Source organism: Vanessa tameamea, chromosome 17 (genome assembly GCF_037043105.1).
Source record: "Vanessa tameamea isolate UH-Manoa-2023 chromosome 17, ilVanTame1 primary haplotype, whole genome shotgun sequence".
NCBI classification, from domain to species: Eukaryota; Metazoa; Arthropoda; class Insecta; order Lepidoptera; family Nymphalidae; genus Vanessa; species Vanessa tameamea.
Window position 1 is genome coordinate 7,840,142 of NC_087325.1, and position 26,987 is coordinate 7,867,128.

Here is a 26,987-nt window from a genome sequence, read left to right on the forward strand (position 1 = left end):
AAGATTGAAGAACAAAAGTGAAGCACGGGCTTTGTGTTCTATCTTGAAATTTAAATATTTGACCTATTTTTCGATATACTATTTTTAGACGTATATTTTATAAGTTGTTGTTGTGCCTTTTTATGAACGTTTCGTTTATCACAAGTAATATTTTAAATTAACGTCTTAAACGAGTAGTCACATACAAAAACTACTGATAAATACCCTAAATTTACTAAAAAAACTTGTAAAAAGTGTTACTTCATCGATGTACATCTTTTTTTTATGGTTGGCTACGTGCATATGGGTCACTTGATGGTAAGTGGTCACCACCGCCCATAAATAATAGCTTTGTAAGAAATATTAACCATTCCGTACGTGGCCAATGCGCCACCAACCGTAAGAACTAAGTTGTTTTGGCCCTTGTGCCTGTAGTTACACTGGCTCAATCACCCTTCAAACCGGTACACAAAAATACCAAGTATTGCTGCTTGACGACTATGATAACGAGTGGGTAGTACTGACCCAAACGGGCTTGAACAAAGCCCTACCACCAAGTCAATGCACTGTTTTTAGATCAATCACATATTTAAAAAAATCGTCACCGTTTTTAAGACAAATATTTAAATTCCAAACTATTAACTTGAAAAATAACTAGAAATGTGGCAAGTTCGAATGATTTTTAACTTCAATTTATCTTCTAAGAAATAAATACTCAAAGGAAATTCTGCATTAACCGTTACAGTTTCCCAGTAATTTAATAAAATAGCAAAGCCCTTATTTGCATATCGTTTTCAATTAGCAAAATTTAAATTCATCTTCCATTTCAGATATTATAAAAGATCTTTTTAGAATGAGAAAAATATTTTACATTTAATCACGTCATATTTAAATACGACTGATTTGTCAATACAAATTGCAATACTTTATCAAAATATATATGTACTTGTATTTATTAAATGAAAATAATGATTAAAGGATTATTTGATTATACAACATTTTTTTTTTTTTAGTTCACTTGTGAGATCGATATTGCTTTTTAAACTGTAGTCATGAATTTAGCTTGGCACAATCTTTTTTGTATAATTAATACCTTTATGTTCTCAATTTAAGATATTTCATGTGTATGAACAACGTGTCAAGATGTAAAATGTTGCTTTAAAAGATAAAAGTAACAATGTTTTCCTAAGAACCTTATTTACTCAAGCTCTACGAACATAATATATTAAATTACTGCAACGTGACTTGCTCATATAAACCAAGTTACTTAAAGTGCAAGTAAACTTTGGAAAACTCCTGCCCTCTTAGTGGACCAACTCCATAGTCCTCTCGAGAAACGGAACATTATTTTGCTCTTAGTTTTGGATGGTGATATTAATTTAACTAGAGTACAGTTACAAATTTTAGCTTTTGAAAGTTGTTTCATCAAAACGAATGCAAAGGAAATGTTTTCTTTTTTGAAATAACTAATAAACTAAGTCAATTCAACGTTCCATTAAAACGCCGTTATATATTTTAAAACATTAATGTTTTTTTTTAATCATAGAAAGTATATGCGTGGACTGGCAAATGCGCTACCTAGTGAAACATCGTCACCGACTCCCAAACACATTGTCATTGTAAGATATTTTAACTACCTCTCTTTTTTTTTAAATATTGGACAACATCACATTACTCTGATCCCAATGTAAGTAGCTAAAGCGCTTGTGTTATGGAAAATCAGAAGTAACGACGGTAACACAGACACAACCAACAATCAACATAGAAAACTAATGAACTTTTTCTACGTCGACTCGGCCGGTAATCGAACCCGGGACCTCGGAGTGGCGTACCTTTTACATCGCCAGTGAGCCAATCTTGGAAACTATGATTTTATGTCGGTTGTGATTGTAGTTAAAATATGTTTACCATCAATATGAACGGTAACACACGTGGAAACGAAAACATACATTTGTTATTACTAGAATAACAAGAAACACAGCCTCGGCTCTTCCAATTATTGCCTTCGCGAAAAAAACGTAAAAAATATTTATTGTTAAGTATAAGAGTTGAATACATTATTGTTCTGTTTTTCTGTTGGATGTTTTATACGATAAATATAAAACTTACATCATAACGATGAAAACGAATTACACAAACGAACTTACAGAGCAAGTTCAGATAAAATAATATGATATCCTTTTTATGAAATAAAATATCTACGAGAGCCTTTACTATAGTTGTGTTTTCGTTATTGTTATTTATTTTTGCAACGTAAAAACATAAATAGGCAAACACGTGTGACTTTTGCTATCCTATTTTTATTATGATGTTTTCAAATGCTGAATTTATATCATCAATGGAAAGGAAGAAAGGCTGAAACGCCAAAATGATAATTATGACAAATGAGGTTTACTATTTTAATTTCAAAGTTCATTTTCCGAAATCACTATGAATATTTTAGGCGGCTCCCATACAACAAACGTAATTTTTGCCGTGTTTAAAGATTATGGCAGAGAACCCTTCGTGCGCGAGTCCGACTCGCACTTGGCCGGTTTTTTTATTTTATTAAAATCTATCCAACCGCTTAAGTAAGATTTCACAGAAGAACTAAGTTCACCGACATAGCCCGAAGAATTGCCACACTTAAGTGGCAGTGGGCGGGGCACATTGCTCGAAGAACCGACGGCCGATGGAGCCGACGAGTTCTCGAGTGGCGACCACGGACCCGAAAACGCAGCGTGGGTAGGCCCCCCACAAGGTCCGACGACCTGGTGAAGGTTGCGGGAAGCCGCTGGTTGCGAGCTGCACAAGACCGGTCGTTGTGGCGATCTTTGGGAGAGGCCTATGTCCAGCAGTGGACGTCCTTCGCCTAACATGAATAAATGAAAAAACCGTTTAGGTGAGGTTTACATACATGTCCTTAAGATTTATATAAATTAAGTTTATTATCTATTATGTTAGTATTTTGTATTAACAGTATGTATCATCATCAGTAACATTATGACAATTATAGTATGCTAGTCATAATATAGATACAGCATAGTCGTGTGTCCATTATAATTTTGGCAGCATTTACTTGGATAGCGCTCGGACCGATAATTACCTTGATAACGATGTTGTAGATTGGAAGAAAACAAACACAGCATAAACCCTGTTTATAATGTATACTTCTATACTAATATTATAAATGTGAAAGTAACTCTGTCTGTCTGTATGTCCCTTTTTCACTATCAAACCAATGAACCGAATTTGATGAAATTTGGTATGAAGCAAACTTGAACTCCAAGGTAGGACATAGGCTACTTTTTTGCCTAACACATGACCACAAATCCCCTTAACGCTAACGAAGACGCGTGGGACAACTAGTGTTAGTATAATACATGGTGAATGTCGCTGAGTTTATTACAGTAATAAATAATAGGTACTGACTATTTTTTTTTAATTTTAAAGTTCGAGGAACTATATTTAGAGGATTGCAAAATATATTTTCTTTATTCCAACGCGTTCCAACTTATAACTCAGTCTATAAAAATAATCAATGTGTGCGTAAGCGATACGATTACGTAATCGTTGATAATTTTCAACAAAAAAAAAAAAATCACTCTCTCCTTTTTCTGTCACCTTGTTTATTTAAAACTTTGTTTGAAACTTGGAACAGTACGAGTAATAGGATATTTGAAACATGAGAAAAGTCTCGGAAAGTATCGTAAAACGTATTTGCACAATATATCGCTTGGTTGGATCTATTTTACTTTATATAATTTGTAAGTTTTTGTGGTGTTTTAATTTACTTTACTTTACAATTAATATAAATTTAGTTTCAAAAATCTCCATAACATGACTATCAAACCCGTCATATACCAAATTAACATCGTCTGAAGTTTCTCTTATGATTGATTTTATATCTAGCTAAGATAAAACAAACTAAGAACAAATAACATTAGCAAATACCCGGATCGGGCGAGCCATTTTGCTTCTAATATATTAATGTTGTTAATATAAATTAGGAACAATATAGACCCAAAGGTTGATCCTCGAGGGACTCCGAACATTATCGGTTTTCGATACCATTGATACAGCGCAACTTAACTACCTGCTAACGATTTCGGAGATACGAAAGGTCTTATTAAATAAAACAGATACTATTTTTATTTGTTTAACAATGTTTTGGTATCGACTTTATTTCAAGTGTTCGTTTAGATATATACAGATACTGACAGATATTATTTTCTCACTTTAATATTTGTTTATTTGATGAAAGCGGATAGCGTTAGTGTTAGCATGAATATATTTTATACAAATAACCATAGTAAACAAAAGACTTTTTGCATCATAGACATATTAATAAATAGTAGTTAGGGTAGACAAAGTAAGAGATTTGCAAATAGGTGTTACATATGCCAATTTACATATATTCATAAGAGTCATACATCACTCTGAACAGCTGTTTACACTTAGACTATTTTCGAGTTCAATCACGACATAGTATTCCCGCTGTCTGTCTGTCCCTGTATATGCTTAGATATTTAAAACTACGCAACGGATTATGATACGGTTTTTTTAATGCGGTCTTACACGCTGGCTGAACCGTACGAGATAGATCAAAATAATCTAATACAGTATTATACACCTTAGAAATGTCTACAAAATGTCCGCGATGGTATATGTCTATCTCTTAGGTATAGCTCACAATAAAAAAACATATCATTTACTTTTTACCAAAAATAATGGGTTATATACGAAGCGATTTTAAGCAATACAGCTTAATCATTATCAAATTAAGTACACTAAATACATTGTGTATTTAATATACATCAATATGGCCGTTCACAGCATGTAATTTAATTGAATATATTCGAAGATATAATAATTTTAAAGTGTAGGCAATATAACCGCTGCGTCAGCGGCTATATTGCCTAATGACAAAACTGTGAACTTTGTATATAAAGATTAATTTAGTGTCCCAATACGCACTTTCACTAAAATCAAAGTTACTTATTGATTCAATTATTTCATCAGTCAAAGCTAAAACATTAATTATTTATTCTTAATTTCTCTAGATGGTTTTCATAGAACATTATTAATGGATTAAACTTTTTGCTTTAAATAGAAATATCTATTTCAATCATTTGTCTCTATTAATTCTCGGAGTCGTGAATACTTTAATGAAATGCAGGAAAAATAATTAACTGAAAAGTTATAATTCGAATCGACGAAACGTTGATTGTGTTTAAAAGTTTCCTTTTGTATTCTCACCTGAGTTGAAACCGACACGCCAGAACCGCTCGGTCCGCCACCTGAGAATGAAATAAAACGATAATGAATAATTTAAAAATAAGTTTCAGAGTTTTTTTTTTTTTCAAAATCACTTAACGATTACTTATTTTTAAACAAATAATATTATTAAAAACTTTTGATAAATATTAAATTAATTAGAAATCGTAGCATGGTTGTTTATTACAATTAATTTTATGTAAATGCTTATTATTTCAAAACGACATAATTGTATGCAGAAATATGTAACGTTAAAGTTATAATTATAGGACGTCGGGAGGAACTTTTTTATTTCACTCTTAACCTCTTACTACTTGTAATATAATATTATATACTAAAGCAATAGAATCTATGGGAAATACACTGCACCTTCTGTAATTCTTATCTATTTTAGTTTAGAAGTTTTTTCAGTTAGGCTTTACAAAAAGTATATATTGCTACATTGACAAAAAAATATTAAGAATAAATTAATATAATTATGTATGTATTTGAAATGGTTTCATTAAAATTAAATCGTGAATAAACGCTTCCTACAACTTTTGAGATAGGATAATCATTCTTCTTGTTCGGGAGTGAATTTTCAGTTGTCTCGTTAATCTTCAGGAATTTATTCTGAAGGAAATTTACAAGTTGCAAAATTATTATACCAGAAATAAGTGGCTCATCAGCGCCAATTTTATTTAAATCATGTTTTTAAGTTAAGCCATAACTTAAACCGGTTGGTAACTACATGTAAATTTTGGCTATAGTTGAAAACGATAATATATTTATGAATATTATTATATCATCATTTTAGTGAAAAACAATTTTATTTTCATATTAAGACTATTACCTAATTTTATTGGAATATTATTTTTATTAAAAAAAATATAGTTCTATACTATAAAATATATATCTAAATAGTTAAAATAGCGCTTCCATCCACTTTTGAAGCATCTACCACAGTAATGAAATCGAATAAATCAGAACCGAAAAGAAACTCAGCAGCAACGTTATTGATTTATCAATCAATTTAACGTATTCATTATTTACAAACATATTCATAAAGTATGAAAATCAACGATTTATATCTAAAAGACCTTTATTCTATCGAATATCATAAATTAAAAATTAATGTTTGTTCGTTACGCTTTTATGTCTTAACTACTAAACCGAACATCATGAAAATTTGTAAACACTTCGTCAGAGGTTCCGAAAAGGACAAAGAGAATCTAACACCTGTACCACGCCACCCCACTTACATTCAGGTGGAAACTAGTAGTCTATATAATGTAATATATAATATTCCTTATTATTTCATATTTCATAACACGAGCTTTAAATGTATCGGTAAATTTTCTTCGAATCGAATACATCGTCTCAGTAAGAATATTCGTTTATATTATTTTGGAAAAATGAATACAGTTCATCGAAATGGAATATTCAACAATATAACATATACCCTTTTAACGGAATATGAGAAAAACGTTTCTTAATTAAGTTCACATACGAAATAATCACTTTGAAGCTAAAGTTACACGATCACTTACTTGTTAAGTTGACTTAGGTGAAATTTAGGTCCATGGTACTCAGTTGTAGAGTTTTGGTGACTAAGCCGATCAAACAAACTACTCTCAAAGGATTCGGTTAGTTATAGTGTTTAACTTGTTAAAAGCTATCCCAGTCGTTAAACTGCTTAATAGACCACGAATTAACTCTTGTTTCATTATTTCATCATTCAGTATATGTATGTAAACAATGTTTGTCAATAACAGCCTAGTGCCTAGCTTATACGGCTGTTAATCCCGGGGTAATAAGTTCAAGCGCCAAGTCAGGCAATAATGGATTTCCCGTCCCATCGGATTATTGGGTTAAGGGAATAGTCGCTGTGCTCCTTGTGAGTTGTGACTCAATTGAACTCCCATAGGGCGAGAGAGATCGTCGCCCGCACTATTCCTAGTCTAATCCTTGATAAGAACGGTAGGCTACCTCAGTGACCTTTCTCCTCAGGGCTCTATGCATTGAAATACAACACGCGAAGTCTCCACCTTTAATCCACCGTCCTAAATAAAGGTCAAGCTATAGTTTCTGAGAAGAATCGGCGAGAATCTTAAAAGTATATTTTTTTAAATTGATTATCTCGAACATAATGTTTATAAAAACTAACTTTTATTCAACGCTTTTTGTCATTTAAGATAATATACTGCCTTTGAAACTTGAGCTTTCAGAAAAACATTTTGTTATAATAGATACGTTTTTATATAAACAATTTAAATAGGTTAATATAAATCAACATTAGAAAGAGCATCAATCATGACCGTGTAAAATTTTTGCAAGAACGCAGGCACCATATTTCGTTGAACCGCAATTTCGATTCTTGAAGCGATATAATATGAAGCCTTCCTGTCACCAATAGAGGCAATAAGACGTGGTCTTATACGTTCTAGAAATATTTTTGCACTTTGAATCCAAGGTTCAAGTGTGTAACTGCAAATGGTATAAAGTTTTATACATATTTTAAAAAGTAAAGTAAATTGCCCACTGCTGTGCTAAAACCTCCTCTCCCTTTTTGTTGTGAGGAAATGTATGGAGCTTAGTCCGCAACACTGCTCTAATGCGGGTTGGTGACATATGTGACAGAATTTCATTGAAATTAGACACGTGCAGGTTTCATGACGATGTTTTCCTTACCGCCAAGCATGTGATGAATTATAAACACAAATTAAGCACATGAAAATTCAGTGGTGTTTGACTGGGTTTGAACCCGCAATAATCGGTTAATTTGGTCGCGTTCTAACCTGGGCCATTTCGGCCTTTATAAATCCATATTTTAAATATTTTAATAAACAAATAAAAATATATTATATTGGACAACATCACATACATTTACTCTGATCCAATGTGAGTAGCTAAAGCACTTTTGTTATGGAAAATCAGAAGTAAGGACGGTACTACACCCAGACCCAAGACAACATAGAAAACTAATGAACTTTTTCTACATCGACTCGGCCGGGTATCGAAACCCGGGACCTCGGGAGTTGCGTACCCATGGAAACCGGTGTACACACTACTCGACCACGGAAGTCATCAAATATGTATATAGTCAGATATATATAATGTTATTTTACTTGGTTATGCTTTACCTTACCATAGATTTATACCGTTACTTATATTTATATTTATTTGTGTTACATATCTATTTTTTTTTATATTATTACATTAGTAAATAAAATATTAACCTTACAATAACAATTAAATAAGTTTTAATGATCGTAATATAATGTTTCAGAACTTGTGACAAACACGAATATTACAAGTCTTGTTAGTTTAAAAAGTTTCCGTTCTCATTACAATTATCCATACTAGTCACATGGAAAAAATAATACGATTATTTTTATTACTAAGCCAAGGTACCATTTTTTTTTATAATAAAAGTTGATCAATCCTTTTATCCAGCCAATAAAAGTCGAATTGGGTTGTTTTCTACGCATTGCATTTACCTATGTATTCATTGTGAAAAGTTGAGAACACCAGTGTTATTATTTCAGTTTTTTTTAATGTGATAATAAGCCGGGTAAATGGTTCACCTAATGGTAAGTGGTCACCACTGCCCAAAGACTTGGCGCTGTAAGAAATAGAAAACATTCCTTACATCACCAATGCGTCACTAACTTTGAGAACTAAGATGTTATGTCCCCTATGGCTGTAGTTACACTGGCTCAGTCCCCCTTCAAACCGGAACACAAAAATACTAAATATTGCTGTTTTGCGTATGAATACCTGATAAGTAAGTGGTACCTACCCAGACGGGCTTGCACGAAGCCCTACTACCAAGAGAAATTATTTCGTATTTCTGATCTCACTCATGAAAATGAAATTTTCATGAGAATGAAAACCAACTAACGGTGATACGCTATTTTGATGTTTGTATAATTAAAACGGTGTAATTATTGCAGTCATTTTTGCATAAAACTTTCTAGCAAATACGTGAAACCCCTGTTATAATTTCACTCGGTGAATTTCGTTTAGTTTATTCAAATTCGAAAATTTTATATAAACACCTTCTATTTCCGTATATTGAATAATTATTTTCCGTCTAAATCCAATTCTGACTTCCCAAACATTACGATTTCAAATAAGGCCCCTTTTCCAATGCAACTTCAAAATAAACGTCTACTTAATATTCCCAACATCAATGCCGTTATCATATCGTTAATATTTATAGAAGGGCCATGTAGGGCGTATATTAAATCTCTCACATGCTTTTGGGATTCTCAATTTTCTCAAAAATCGGTGCGAATTTTTATATCGTTCGATAACGTTTCCCCGATGAGACTGTTATTATATTATTCGTCACGTATAATGGTGTCATTTATGGCATTTTGTTACGTATCATTTTAGTTATTTATTTTTAAAAGAAAACAGGTTCTCGTTATTTATATAAATATATGTATTTGTAGTTAGTGTTGTTGTTGTAGATAAATTTATTATATCGATAATCGCGAACACGGGGTTTAAATTTTCTGGTAATTACACTGGATCAATTACCGTTGTAACTGAAATACATCAATACAAATGACTGTTGTTATATCGATAAAATAACTGGTGAATGTACTTGCCCAAATGGTCCATCATAAAGGTCACAAGGTGAAAGGTTTTATGTACATCTTATAATCTTTGCTTACCCATCTAAACGATTCCAATAATGATTGTTTATATTATAATAATGACAAAATCATTAAAATATAAATAAAGAAAAATAAACACAGTTTTAATTTTTAATTCAGTTCAGAGAAAACTGTGAAAATGAAAATAAAAAATATATATGGCTGAATTCTAAATTGGAACAAATGTGTGCATGAATAAACAGCTTGGTGTTAAATGAACGGAGTCCCTCCGCAAACGTTATCTAAATGTTCACTTAAAAGCCAATATGTAATGAATTGAATTAGTTTAAGTTACCTACCTAACATTTGGGGTCCTCTCCCTAAAGATTTGTACTACAGACTATTAGTAATCAATACACATTATGTGTATTTACAAGCATGCAAGATAAAATGTAATTTTATTTTATTTTTTACAGTAATAATCGTAATTAAGTGTACTATATAATTTGAATTATTTTATTATTGAATAATTAAAATTTATTTTTTTATTTAAGTCAACACAGCCCATAGACATTGACACTTTACGAAATATTAACCAATTCTAACCGTCTAAAATGTTATGTTGTTATGTTAATGTGAATACATTGGCTCACTCGCCCACTACGCCTAATACGTGATAAGTTGGTACCGAAATGTAAAGTATAACTTACACTTACAAATTATTTTAAATTTGACGAGATCAATGAAGGCAGGGTCTAATACCAGGTAGGTATGAGCCACTCGCTAATTAGTGCCATTTTTGTACAGCCTATTTATTCCTACGTTGTGGTGGCTCATAAAGTGCCACAGTTTCAGCGGAAGTATTCATTTAATTTGTTGTATGTTTTTTATAAAATCATGATTTGAAAAATGTACTTATATATAAAAAAGTAAACATGAGAAAAAACGGAAAAAAAAAGATTCCTACAAAATGTAGACACGTCAGACCCCGGAAGGAACTAAAACAGGATACCTTTTTATCAGTGTCATGTACAAAATACGTGTTCTGATGTAAGTATTTGACTTAAATAAATATTAACATACTTTAGGCCATTTTGTTATAACTTTTCAGATTATTTTATCATTAAACTAGCGACCCGCAATGCTGATACTAAATATACTACAGAATGTCTTACAACGTTCACAGTTTTTCAGACATTAGACAATACAAACCGCTATGTCCCTGCTTTTTAAATCTGTAATACCTTTGAAAATATTCATATAAATTACATGCTGTAAAGGACCATGTTGATCTATATTAAATGCACATATATTTAATGTACTTAATTGGATAAGGATTAATGCTTTTGTGCTTTAAATCGCTTCCATAATAAGCCATTATTTCTCGTATAAGTCAATGATAAAAAATGGTTATTGTGAGTTATACCTAAGAGATAGACATATACCATTTTTGAAAGACCTTTTTAAGGTGTACAATACTGTAGTACATTATTTTGATCTATCTCTTAGCGTTCAGCCAGCGTTTGCAATGTAAGCGCAAAAATGTGTTGCGCATGTGTTTATGTGCGCATGTGTTTATAACGACGTTACTTTAGAAACCTCTAAAATAATCAGTTTCTCAACTATATTGTGCATGTATTATAACTATGAACCTTCCTCTTGAATCAATCTATCTATTAAAAAAACAGCATCAAAACCCGTTGTGTAATTTTAGAGATTTAAGCATACATAGGGACAGACAGCGGTAAGCGACTTTGTTTTATACTATGTAATAATGATTTCGTGGTGCTTTATATTTTTGCCAGCGATAAAATTATCGGGTTTGAATCAACAACGAATTTACAAGTTTACAACACTATTGGATAAATGTTACTCAAACGTGTAATAAAAACTAAAACTCTATTTTTGAATATAAGAAAAAAAAAACCACTATTCAATATTTTATGATACTGCAAATACACATCCTTTAAATTCAGTTGCTGAATTTAAAAAACGATTATGCAATAACTGCATAGTAAATATAATTTGAATGTATACAATCTCATTGGTCTATTTAATAATTGTCTATACAGTTCTTTTAAGTTTTACTACGTGGAATGTCGTTTTAGTTTATTGTTATATCGGACTAAGAGAGTAATAGAATGTACATCTGAGCTTAGGCATTCACTTGGGTACAATTCTATATCCTGCGTATTTGTTCGTCTTTGAAACTGACCACATTTGATGAAAAAGAGGATATTGTACATTTATTTGTTTACGAATTATCGGCGTTTTCAAATTCATAACTGATAGTTATACCTATTAATACAGATGACATATATAACACAATAATAATATCGAGTTTAGTTGTTGTAGATTTGACTTCAATCGTATAATTTTAGTCAACATTTTATAAAAAAAAGTATTAGTTATGTAATAAACTATTATACGTAAATATACTTAATTACTTTAGCATGTAAATTACCTATTTTTGATACTTTACTTTTATAATACGTATATGTATACTCTATATATATGTATATAGATATATATATTATATGTTTATCTCTGCTATGGATACCCCTACCTCTTTTTACGCCTGTTTCTTTCCTCTACCTTAAGGTTGCCTGGAAGAGATTGCTTCTTTCTTGAATGTGACTTAAGTGTGTGTTTATTGGAGTACAATAAAAAGTATATTATTGTTTACTTTTATTTTTATTTAATATCTACCAACGGTGGGTATTGTGTTAGGTTGTAACAAGTGGTTTATATTTTTTATAATGACAGTATTTACAGATAATGAGGTCATAACCTGTCATGTCTGTAAATACCATCAGATACCTATTTGCTAATCAAGCTTTCTGAAATAAATTCAATAATAATATGCAGAACAATACATAATTATATAGATTGTGATTTGCAAATAATAATAATAAGAATAAAACTTATATATAACAAAAACTCGTAACGCATAATTACGAATCATTACAAAGTTACGTTAAAAGTCAGAGAATTAAAAAGATACTTTTAAAAGAATGTGTGCTTCGTTAGTGTCTCATTCGTTGCACCTCGATTTGCGCTCGTCTTTTGTTACGCCATTCGAAATGTTCTCTCTCCATGGAGAGATAGAATAATAAAGTGTACGTAACCTAGATTCGAAGTTTATGATGGTAATTAGCGAAATAAATATTTTTTTGAAAAAAAGGCAAACACATTTTAAGTTCATGCTCATCTACTTACAAATACGAAAGCTATTCTGTCTGTCTGTGTTTCAAGGCCAAAGACAGGCCATTGAACCGAATTTGTTTGAATTTGGTATAAAACAAGCTTGAACTCCAAGGAAGGATAAAGGACATCTTTTGGTTATTATTTTGCCTTACACTTGATGACCAACCCCTAAAACGCTAGTGAAGCCGTGGGTGCATAGTTAATTTTGTTTCCCAAAGTAGGTTTAACAGTTTGATTAGATTATTTTTTTATTGTTGTTTATCTGGCCCGTGATATAACAAGTGATTAACACAGCGAATCCTACAACTAAGATCATTAAAAAGTAATCAGCCTGTAAAAAGAGAGGATTTGGAGTTCATTGTAAGGAGCTGCTCTAATTGTTAGAAACACATGTAGAAAATTTTCATCTGACGCGAGCAGGTCCCAGGAATTTTTCGCTACGTTACAGCACATGAAAATTCAGTAGTGCTTAACCTGGCTTGAACCCTGAACCATCGGTAAAAATTCACGTGTTTTACTCAACTCAGCTCCAATATTCAAAAACCAACGACCATGTCAAATACTAAAAAAGTATTTATATAAATATATCGCGTCGTGAGTCAATAGGGAAAGTCGAGAGGGATATCGGAAATTGTGTAACAATAAAATAACAGGACGCCTTTACACGGGATATTGTAGATCTTCCAAACGATTAATTTCAGACTCGCTCGTATGCTAATGCATACGCAAGGAAAATTGCACTTCAATTGAATTACTTTGATAAATCTGAGGACACAGTTCATAAGTGTCTTGTTAGTTTTCATTTAGTTATATTGAAGTTTATAATTAAATTTGAGGATCAGATATATTATATACTTCTGCTACATGATGTGATTGGTGTGAAATATATTTAATAACTAGTCACCGCCCGCGGCTTCGCCAGCGTATGACGTAGGCGGGTGTATCAGGTTTTAGATAAGCTATATAGTCTGAATTGTTATTGTTGATTAATCTTACTAGGTGTTTATTAGTCTTCTTATATTCTGGATTCAACTAGTCTCTATGGTATTGGGTTAGTTAATCGAAATCTGGTGATCTCATAAAATAAAATAAATCTCTATCGTCATTTTGGATTGCAATCCAGAATCTCCCAGTGCCTACACTAAGTACCGTCTCTATAGGTTGACTTTAACATACGGGTAGTTATTCGTTAAACGATCGTTTAAGCAATAAATCCATTGCACACATTTCATAATCAATCGATATGTCTTTTTATAAAATATATACGGTCAGAAAAAAAAAAACACAAAACAATTCCACGAAATACTAATTTTAATTTCGTATATGTAACTTATGTACTTTCATTCGTGTCTGTCATATTTTTAAAACTAATTATGATCGTTGAAATATAACGTGTCTTTCACAATAGTGTTGGGCATCCTGAGTTCAGCTTTAAAAAACCTGTATATTTTAGTATTTGTAACCTGTATATGCATCATCGTAAATTGAATTCTTCAGTGAACTAGTTAAGATTTGCTCGTTTTAAGCTTCATACATTTACGATCTAACTTATACGTTGATAATTTTTTAATAGTTGTTTAGTATACAATCATCTTTGTCTTTCTGTCTATTTAGATTTGAAATTCAAAAGAAGATAACAGAGTATTGTTAAACTAATCTCTCTTAAACAATATTTATAGCTAAAGCAGATTTTAGTTGTTTTTGATATTCACGTTTCTGTTGAATACGACGAAAGTTGCATTAAATTGAATTCAGCTTTTCTAAAACCGACAAAAAAATCTTAAAACTAAATGAACTAAATTATTAAAAATTAGGTAGTGTTTGCAGACTAGTTGCCAGTTTCTGAAATGATAATCAAAGGCTGATCAGCAACGCATCTGCAAGCCCCCTGTTGTTTCAGATGCCCATGGGCAGTGATAGTCACTTTTCTGGGTTAAGGCTTCTCCCTTTGAGGAAAAGGTTTGGAGCATATTCCACCACGCGGCTCCAATGCGGGTTGATGGAATACACATGTGTCAAAATTTCGTTGAAATAAGACACATGCAGGTTTCCTGACGATGTTTTCCATCACCGCCGAGCACGAGATGAATTATAAACACAAATTAAGCACATGGAAATTCAGTGGTGTCTGCCCGGGTTTGAACCCAAAATCATCGGTTAAGATGCACGCGTTCTAACCACTGGGCCATCTCGGCTCTCCTGCCTGTTTACCACCTATATAATAGAAAAAAGATAAAATAAATGATCATTAGTCGCCCATAACATTATCGGTTGACATCGACCAATGATTAGTTTAATTAAACTCCAATTAGTTAATTTTACTTTGATCAAAGTATCAAAAACGAATTATGTACTTTCCGATATAGGTATTAACGGAATATTTCAAAGCAAATTAATACGATTAAAAAAGGTCTTTTTCGCAGAACTTTTACACAAAATAAAATGTTTAGAAGTGATAATGATAATGTCCTGATCGACCGAGGGCTGTCAAACTCTAGTAGAAGATATGAAGGGCACAGAAGCATGTGAATACATAGGAGAGGTCTTGTTTCCCAGTCGACAGATGATACAACCAATACCAACTTTACATATTTTCGAAGGCTCACAAATGTAAACATGAACTATTACTGAACTCAAGAGACACTGAGAATTTCTGGACAGATAAATCTATTTTTTTTTGGCCCGACTTCACGTATGTTTCACTTTAGACCTGGATTTATAATAAACGCAAATAAAGTATTCACTAAATACAATTATAATTATAGGTATTTCTGAATAGTATAAAAATTATTAATTTCGTTATCATTAGGCTATTCGATAAAAGCTAATAAAAACAAACACGGAAGTTCTAGAAGGCGTAAATGTCTTTTGAATTCGGAATCCATTTGGTTGCGAATTGCAAAAGTCCGCTCCTGTACGGATATTACGCCATTTCCGATCGATTAGTTCCTAGCCCACAGAGCTAATGCATTTGTATTGTGAGCTACGAATTCTAGGAACAGGTAATAGTCGAACAAAATGACTACACAATCTGCACTGTTGAGATTCGTCAGTTCCCAGTAATATTTGTTTTGGTTACATATTAGTTTGTACATATGTTCTGACTGGATTAGAAACGGTCACTAAATACGGTATGGAATCCAGAATTTGTATTTGAAATACGTGAATTTGTAAGTTTTGTACTGTAACATGGACTAATGTAGATAGTTATATAAATTACCATGTAAATCTACGAATAAATATATTATTTTTTCGTAAATGTAAATATATGTCGCAGCGTCAGATAATTAAATACTTTGATTGTAATCTCTAAGTTTTGAGATTTGATTCTGGATGGCCAGTGAAGTCAATAACTCTTTGTAACGTTAGAAAAACATAAAATGTCAGTTGTCAAGAAGGATAAGACAGATGTGGTCGCGGCCAATGAAATATTGTAAAAATCAATATACGATAATCCAGCTATCGATTTGTTGTATTATTTGTGAATATGTATGACGAAGATGATGACCCCGAACCAAACAATATTGCCGGCTCGCCGTTATATATAACATAAACCTTTGTCATAGCCGCAAAACATACTGTATATTTTACATAAAAACGAACGAACAAGCTGCAACATCTTATTTCCAATCATTCTAAGACCAACGACGAATGATTTGTAATGTTGCGTTCTAGTTTAAGGTGTATTTTTTTTAATCAGTCGATGGACTGGAACATGGGCTACAGAAATATCCATAATTTCTCACCTCGCTAATCCATTAACAATCATGGGAAGTACAAAGCTATCTCCCTTGTGCCTGTAACTACAGTGACTTACTTAACCTTTAAGCCGAAATGGTAAGTGATGAGTAGGTGGTACCTAACGAAATATTTTCAAAGCACCAAACGAAATATTTTCTTTTGAAAGACTTTGTAATTACAGGCATAGGAATTATCTTGAACTCACTGTTGTTATCCTTCGCTTCTAACATTAGTGTTCGATATCGTATAAATCTGCCTCATGAACAAAATTATTGTATACAGTACAATACAGTATGAGATTGTCAATTTATGATTTTGAATCTTATACATATTACATAATATATATAAAAAAAAAATGCTTTAAAACTAAAACTCTTACTTCTGAAAAGTATGAAACAAGAAAAAAGATTCCTGTCTGATTGTCTAATTTGCAAAGTATTCAATATTTGTAATCTAATAAGTTAACTAAAATATATATATTTTTTAAGACCTACTGATGTTTAAAGGATAGTGGTCATATTTCACCTTATTTTAAGGGTTGTCTACACAAAAAGATTGAAAATTTCATCACTTACAATAGTAAAGAGCGTTACATCGTTTAGAATCCCTAATTAAGTAAAGATTGTCGCTTGTATGAGGGGACACCGATCTTACATATACCATAAGTATAACTTACCATAATAATACATAACATAAAACAGTAGTAACCATGAATATGGAAATAGAACTATTTTGTTTAATGTGTAAAATTACGACTCAACAGGGCTTTCTTAAACTTACGAATAAAACATATGTTGATTTTAAGTCCTTATCTAATAATAATACAAGATATTTTATCTATAAAATTATAATATAATAAAATTGGTACATTTAAAATTGTATCAAAGGATCATTCTGTAAATTGCAACGTACAAAATACATAGAATGTCTGAATTTTCCTTTTAAATATCAACACTTGCTGCCGATGAATTTGAATCGAACTTTTATTTTCTAATGTAATATTTTCGAAGCTGAACGGAATCTTAACACAAAAACCTCAACATGTGTGGGAAATAGGAAATTTAAAAAACACTTTTTTAGACAAATTATATAATATAAAAAATTTAAATGAGTTAATAATTTTGTTTTACTAATAATAATGTTCTTCTTTCGAATGTTGAATTAATGTTGATAGAAAGTGACGAATTATGATGCGAGTAAATAAGGACGATTGTTGTTAAGAAGAGGATGAAAAACCCGAACCTATTTACTGTACCTGTACTGGTGCAACATGCTAAAGTAAATTCTACGCCTTAAGAGGAGAGAATCTTGCCCAGCAGTGGCATTTACAAGCATTTACATTACGTAATTTGTTTTTTTTTCAGATTTCCGCTGTTACTTTTCGACGTTTATCTTTCTGCATTGTATGTTGATTATTAACAACGTGTTCGTTAAATTAGTTATTTCTATAAAGACTTAAAATGGGCTTTCTTTTACTATAATTACAATTTTATTAAAACCTATCTAAGTCTATTAGATTCAAAGTTGAATAATTTTAACTGCCAAGTCCAAAATTTTATCGTTAAACCCAGTTCCAACGGATGTCGCACGAACGGTTTTTTTTTTGTTGCAAATAACTTAGGAACGGTTACATATATCTTAGAAAGTATTCGTATGTCACAGTATAAAAACAATTTTTAATCTAAATTAAATACTTAAATTAACTAATATATTTATTTGAATAAATAATAATAATGATTAATTAGAGAAAATTGCTTCGGAAATAACCTATAGTTTTACTAATTTGTACTATTTTTTAGATAAATCCACTGTCACAGTTCAGCTAGTCATTTTGTATATAATATTAACAAATTATACAAACCTTCTATTAGTGAAAACCGCATCGAAATCTGCTAAATTGTGTAGAATACAACTTTGTCTCATTATGTTATTACAAAAAATATCTGTCTGAGTATGTAGAATGGAATTATAGTGGTTTTCAAATCGTGGTGATGTTTTTGTTTTTTTTTTTTTTAATTCATTCGTGTATCTGGTTGCTTTGTGTTTGATGATTTGCGTGTTATTTTCTCCATTGAAAAATGTTAATATGACAACGAATGTCTGTAAATTGTTTATATATTTTTAATTGTGTTCTCATGTAATCATGAGAATAAATAATATTTAAAACTTTTGTTTTTTTTTTGTTTTATAGCATTCATAGATTTTACTTTTCTACTACTAATACATATCTGCGTATTTCTAATAAAGACAAGGTACGACGAAAATATATCACAACTTCGTTTTAGTCAGCTTATATGCTATTATTCATACATGGTGTACTTGCGTTACATAAACGTCAAAATGACAACAAAGGTGTGTCAGTGAAAGGACATCGATCAATCATGCACTCAAAACATCCCTACATTTTGTTATACGAGTGAAATAAAAAAAACAAACTCAAAATATGATCAATCTCCCACTACTGATATGATACGTCTGGTATCATTTCCTAGATTAAAGCATACAATATCGCTTCAGCGCATATTAATATCGTCTTTCAAAGGAGCCGTTTTCAATTTAATAGCGCTTGATACGACCGCTGTGACATGTTCAATTTTTAAAATGATGTATGCAGTTTGATACAATAGCATATTGCGTGGCGATGAAACGAATTCTAGACTTTTGTTTGTTAAGGGAAGACGGGAGACTATCTGATGACTCATCATTATTGATGATGTGTTTCATCATGTGTTTCACTTTGCGATGTGGAAAATTCCTCCGTCATATGCAGGTTTCCTTACGATTCTTCCCGATGTTTTCTTATATCCGAGTATAAAATGAATTATGAATACAAATTAAGAACTAGGTTTCCCAGCAATCGTTAATTAAGAATCATCTAACCCTTAAGACTATTATATAATACAAACTGTACATATATAATTGTTATCTGAAACCATGACAACCTAAATTTAGAAATTTAAAAGATGGACAGGCGGTGCGTTTAAAACTGATGGAAACGCTTTATGAATAAAAAAAAAATCGTTGAAATAAACACATGAGCATTATTTATACGTTAATACATAAAAAAGAATACATTAATATTTGTTATTCAAAATGTTTAAAACTATGTTTCAGTAAACTAAAGGCTTTATATCGGCCTTATAAAAAACTTACACCATTTCAATTAGAACTGCATTGTGGTTTATATGTATCAATCGTACTATCAAAGTAATTAAGAAGATTTTGTGTTTAGACTATAGTTTTGATTCGCACTGTGCACGTGTAATAAAGTCTTTACCAATTTTGGCTTCGGCATCCCTTTTCAGACGAGACCAGTCAGCTGTGCAGGATACAGTTCGTAAGCGTGTAAGCAAACAGCGGTGAACTCTCTAATCCCGTGCCCTCATAATCCGATAGAATGATAAATCAGAAATAAAGTACAAGTGTAGAAACAAAGTCTTTACGTGCTTCGGAATTGTTCACTGCCGACTGCCAGTCTCCGGGCTGCTACTGACAATTTGTTCGACGGAAAGCATACTAAAGTTTTATTAGTCTGACCTGGGCTATAAATACATGCGCTAGGGATTAGTAGTCTTATAAGCTAGCGAATGGAACAATGCGGCCGATAAATCTTTAAATAGAAATGCTTATCCCTGCAATTTTGATATACTGCGCTCACATGTCACACCATACCGTGGAACAGTACCATTTAAAAATGGAATACCGCAAGCAACTTCATTACACTCAGTAACTGTACCATAAACGGAGATGGTCGAGCGAACACAACAAGACATCAGTAATACTAATTTTGAGGAAACTTAAAATTTGCTGCAGCTCAGTGTGGATACCGTCATGCCCTTACATTGTATGATCTTATTAAAAAAAATACATTTAAGTCAAATAAAAAAACTGAGATATCCTTTTTCTTTTTGGCAGTTGGTTGAGTTGTACAGAGTAGAACAATACAGAGACGGGATAAGAGTACGTAGTACATATATTATTATTTAATAAAGATGTAAAAATAACTCAAAGAGATGATGATAAAAATATAGTTTCTACTTCTCAAATGTAGCTGGAACGTTAGATAGTAACTCAACTGTTGATGGTTGTTCAAATAAAGTTTTAATTTTTTTCGAATATTACTGTGATCTCAAATATCTGGAGTTACGACACACAACAACTAAAAAGTTGGTTTAATGTACATATGTGTGTATATTTTATTTTATTTATTAGTTAAAATTCAACGTTATATATTAAGAAAACAATTGCTTAAAACGTATATACAATAGTTATACAAAGTATATACCAATTGCAGGCCAACTTAGTATGCAAATAAAAGTTATTTAATTAATAGTGTGTCTAAAAGAAAAAAAAATCGAATTTTGATATTATCTATAGCAAACAAAAATGAATTAGTACAAACTGAAATGTGAATAAGTACGACAATTACGACTAAAATAATAGAAACATTATAAAATAAATTCAACAAATACAAAACTAAAACGATTTTCGACATGTTTTATATTAACTGCATAAAATATGTTTTGAGATTTTTTAATGGGGCTAATGTACAGGAGACTCATATGATTGAAATGACAACCACTAACCGAAGGAAGTGATGCTTGCATTACCGGAGGGCTTGCAGAAGTAGAAGTAGGCCTTTAGTAGCGTAACGATAGATAAAATATATCTAAATGACAATTTTTTGGGAAATTATTGCAACAGTTTACAGTTCTCTTTAAGCATTTAAGCCTAATTCGTTCCCGTGAAATCACATTTAACACTAGACTCACTATATTTAATTCAGGTAAAATTTGAGGACTATTTACGAACAATATATAAAAAAAACAAGAGCATAAACTAACTAAAATTGAAACGAGCAAAATTTTTATTTTCCAACCTAACGGCGCTTAAGTAAAAAACATTATGACGTGTGCTCAAATTAAAGACTTGGCCAATGGAGCAACTTTGCCAAAAAGGTTTTTGAAACATATTTTTAGTACCTCGTTTATTGCATGGATAGGACTGATGGTTCATTTTTCAACCCGTGAACAGGAATACAGTTCAACTGGGAAATTATGCTAGCAGTCAAGTCCAAATTTTACGCGGTAATACTTAATCCCATTAAATACGGTATTAATAAATACATAAGCTAATTAAAATTATTGATTTGTGTGTCGAATATCTTATTCGTGGCATCGATGTGATTACGAATCCATTGAGAGCCCAATCTCCAACCGGAATTAGGAAAGAATATTAGTATATGCTTGATATCGTCCCCTTAATAATTTAACTTTACCTATCATTAGGATATTCCTCTAATATATACAATACGTATACTTGAATTGCACCTCTTTATCAGTGATCAGTTGTTTTCGTAACAAGTCCGATTATGGTTTACAAAATCTCACTACCAATGTTATTATAGTCTCTTTGGTTACAAGATATTTGTGAAATACATAAATAATTATTTGACCTAATTAAACACTAAGAATTACGAATATATCTTTGTACTTACTGAACAGTGCTATCTACAGTACATTTCAGAGAGTGTTCTGCAATAAGCTTATGTTAATTTTTATCACATTATGTGTTCTGTTATGTATTTATACATTGACGGTAAGATTAATGGAATTATTTATTTGCTTTGAGTTTTGGTTAATGGATAAGTTATATTATACAGGGTTATTGGTAATTCGACGTATTCCCATTAGGAGGTGATAGGGGTGATTATTTACAATAATTTTAACCCCCATACGCATGATGCAAAAGTGAACCATTTTTGAGTTAACACGTTGTTTAGATTTTTACAAAATAAGTCAAAAATGCAACTTCAAAAATTTATTTAAAATATATATATAATTTTTTTTTTCTTATTTATAAAAAAGAATAAACACTGGTTATTTGTCAATATTAAAACAATAATTATCGGTCCAAATTTAAAAATGCGAGACGAAAAAAGATATTATTTCAATATTTTTTTAATTTTTTTTCCACAAAAATGCCCTTAAAACAAAAAAAATCGTTATGAAACTTGTCCTGCAGGTTATTTTAAAAACATAACCGTTTTCTTAGCTCTCCAAAAATGTATAACAACTAGGAACTTATTTCAAAACAACCGAAATAAAATGACCACAAAGAACGCTGTTGGAAATTCGTATTCGAACATAAACGAATTCGGACTAACGTTCGCTCTTTAAAATTCACACAAAATTAATAATAAAAAAATACCCAACGTAAATAAAACTAAAATAAAAATAAAATTTAGAAACAGGAACAGTTCAATAGCTAAGTTATAAGTAAGACATTTTGGAATTCAGCCTAATTAAAGTTCTTGCTCGAAGTGACTTCCCCTATTACGCTCGCATTATTTTCCTAAGTTGTGACTCAACTACAGAATTAGTCAAATTATCCTAGCTTCGCCGCACGACTCTCTGTAACAGTGCACAGCACACACAGCATGGTCAACAGTGCATAAAGCAGGATTCCATCCTTACCATTATACTCCTGCGCAAATTCGCATAAATCGCACATTAACGATATAAACTATGTTTTATAATTATATTAATTACAGTAAATGCCAATGATTATGCCAATATTTATTAGCAGCGACCAGATGTTGCCTTTGCCAACCTGCCAACTTTTTATTAAAAATATATATATAATTTATATTGTGTTTTTGTATTATTTACAAATAATAATAAGAAACTTTCTCGTTATTTTTTATACGTCATAATGAAGAAATGACCTGGACATTTTACGTTTTGTCGTTTATTACACTTTTACTGTATCTCGTAAAATTTTATCGCTGTAACGTCTTAGACTGTTAGAAGCGAAATTTGTTATGATTGGATTTCACCTATTAATTAAACATTTTTTTCTCGTACAGAAAACACGCTGTCTGAGAATTTAGTTTTCTAGTTATAAATTATCACTATTGACCAATAAAAAGTCAGACGACTAACATAGTTAAAGGATCGTTCATCACAAGATCCAGGGAGTGTTTGTATTGGCTTACTCACACTACAAACACAGTTAGTATAATGTATTTTCTTATGTAAGGAGATAAGTGATGAGTAAAACACATCTAAAAGAAATAAAATATATAAATGATCACAGAATTAAATTAAATGTATAGCAAAGTCATACTGGTTCAGAAGATATTCTAGAGATAAAAACTGGCGAGGAGCTGAAAACTCACTCACTCACTCCTATTCTATTAATAAAATTACATACTTTCATTGAATAAAATAAATTAATATCATTATTTATAACCATTCCACATCGTAGATTCAATTTTAATACGACTAAGGATATTTAATTAACCGTTTTAAAAAAAGGAAGGAGTTTATATAGCAAAATTATATTTTATTTATGTTTGTTACGATTTAGAATTCATTGTCTTTGAGCAATTCATTTCATTGTCTTTGCTTTCCTTTTGGTTCCATTTAAATCGGAAGCAAAAATTTAAAGTCTAAAGTGTTTTTTTTTAATTTTATAGTATTTAATATAAAAAAAAACCAGTGATAGGTTTATAGAAGAAACAAAAAGTATTAATAAACTTCAAAGCAAAACAATTTCACTCAAATAAGATTTAATTCAATATCACGTATAGCTTTGACAAATACAAATTAATATTTATTTAGAGATAAATTGCTTGTAAATATTTAAGTAATCCAGATATAATAAATTATTTTCAAATGTCGACGCTATAAATTAGTACTGAGAAAATTTGGGCAAAACAAACATCTAAAATATTCAATGTTACAGCTTGACCTACGATTACGATCCTATTATCCACCAAATTTCTAAAATTTTGGAAATACAAATTATAAATTAAGAAATAAATAAATTCCAATGAAAAATTCTGAACCAAATCTATATACTGAAAAAAAAATATATATAATTTATAAATAGAATAGATTAGAAAAAATATTAATATATATTTTGAAAAAATTACAGTGCCTGCACGCTTTTTCTGTCAGGTTTGATAAGCATTTTTATTTTCATATACACAAACCTAATAACGTAATACCTATAATAAAATCGTAACTGATCGAAATTTGTACAAAGCAGATATTAGAGAAAAAAAGTATTGGGGGTATTTATTAACACAAAAGATCACAAAAATATGATTTTAAATTTTTTTTCAGTTTGTCTGTTTATCAATTCGTTTCTTACCGCTAATCTCGGAATCGGCCTAACCGGTTTGGATGCGGCTTTCAATGATTTATTCTGTAGTAACCTTGGGGTAACATAAAGTAATTGTTTTAGTAAGATCGAGATGTTATGGAATTGATGTTATGGCTGATGATGTTAAAACCTTTTTAAGGAATTCCATTGGTGTTACATCATCCCTTTGCATTTGAAAATAAATATACTATAAATGTAAATGGGTACGCCGCAGATGATTTAATGTTTATACCCCGGTTCATTCCAAAAAAATCGTTTACTTTTAAGCGAATCCAGTGCACACGGCTAGCTTTATGCGGCTCTATCGCGTGTTTGCAACTGCAAAAAAATCTATACTTTAATTCCAGACGGCACTACGTGTAATATACATAACGCAGTTAGACAAATACATCATAACTTTTAATATTACAAGATTAAATTGTAAATTTAAAACGTTCGGCTGTTTGTAGTTTGATTTTTATCGATGGCAAAGCAATCAAATAAGTTACTTTTATTTTATTTGAACTACAATGCCACGACAGACTCAAAGCTACACAGATATGTCAACCATATAATACTACTTTTAAGGCTTAAAATCACGCGAACGGAGTCGCGGGCACCAGCTGGTAGTACATCTAGTAATAATACATTAAATATAAAACCTAAGTTTCGAAACTGTATCTTGAACATATCCTGGGAAATAAAGTCGAGAAAATTGCTTTTTATATCACAAATTCATGACTCATCTCTTCTTTAGATCCTCTTATATAATTATAGAATATTTCCTGTACAGGTAAGTTACTTTGGTCATATAATACATATTTATCGTTCCAATTTTGAATTTATTCTTTTAATTTTGGTGTTGAGAAAGGCATTTTAAATTTGATATCTAGGTATATCTTTAAAAATATCGCATTTTTTACATACAAAAAATAAATGTAGTATATTATATTTAGCGTGTTTTAAAGGTTTTAAGCTAAACATTATCATACTACATAATTAAGCATATAACGCAGCTACAGTGTGACACTGCCACGTGTGACAAGTTCTGCTAGTTAGTTAGATTTTCAATAAAATTTACAGGAATATACGAGTACATGTGACCACATGTATATTTAAATTTGTCGTTGTGAATCTTAGGTTAAAATTCGTGTGTTTTAGCGACTGGGCTATTTCTAAATGAATTACAAAATAATTAAGTCATTTTATTACTTTGTTAAGAGCCTTGGAATATTTCTTACTTTTAAGACGAATGAAAATTACAAATAAACTAAAATAGATTAGAAAGAACATAATATGTTTAGTGGCAGAAGAACTAGTATGGGTACAAACAGACTTTGTTGTGTTTCAAGGTTCCTGGAGAGAAAATAAGTTTTCCTTTTATTAATATTTAAAATTAATTTGTGCTTATAATTCATTTCGTAGGTGACGGTGCATTGGAGCAGCGTGGTGGAGTAAACTCCAATCCTTCTGCTTAAAGGGAGAGGACGCATTTTTTTTTATATATTCTACAGTGTCAAATTCCATAGACATTGGTGACCACTTACTATTAAGTCCAAATAAACTACTGAAGCAGAACAGAAGCATGTCTTCCAGGCATAATATATTCAATTCGACCAAATAATAATTTATTTCAGTTCGGGTGACATTGCGACCCATTGTGCCTTGTAGAATACATTACGACCTCTATCTCGGTCGCTAAGAAATTTATTCTGGCCTAATGTATTACTATTTCACCCATAAAACGTTCTGAAGAATAAATGGACATATGTGAATTGTCACCTTTTATATTTCGGTAAACTGTAATATTATTGGAAAATCTGAAAAATTTAAATCATAAAAAAAAAAAAAAATGACAAGCTATAAATGGCAAATACCTTCTCTGAACTTAAAGCTTAACAGGTTCCTTGTCCAAACAGCTCGCACAATAGTTAAACAATGAGCATGAATGATTAGGTAGAAATTGCATTCCGAACCGGTGATTAAATTACGATTCAGATGAGCTTGTAAAAGCCTACTTGAATAAAGTATATTATGATTTTGATTTTGAATCATATGTGGTACAAG

General features: G+C 31.1%; 1 protein-coding gene across 1 annotated transcript in view; it reads right to left on the reverse strand.

Annotated features, from left to right (window-relative positions):
* Positions 1–26,987, reverse strand: part of LOC113400488 (uncharacterized protein) — a 244,278-nt gene that overhangs the window by 41,554 nt on the left and 175,737 nt on the right. Inside the window, exon 2 of the mRNA XM_026640066.2 lies at positions 5,218–5,258. Within this exon, the coding sequence (XP_026495851.1) occupies positions 5,218–5,258 (41 nt within the window). The remainder of the gene's footprint in view (positions 1–5,217; positions 5,259–26,987) is intronic.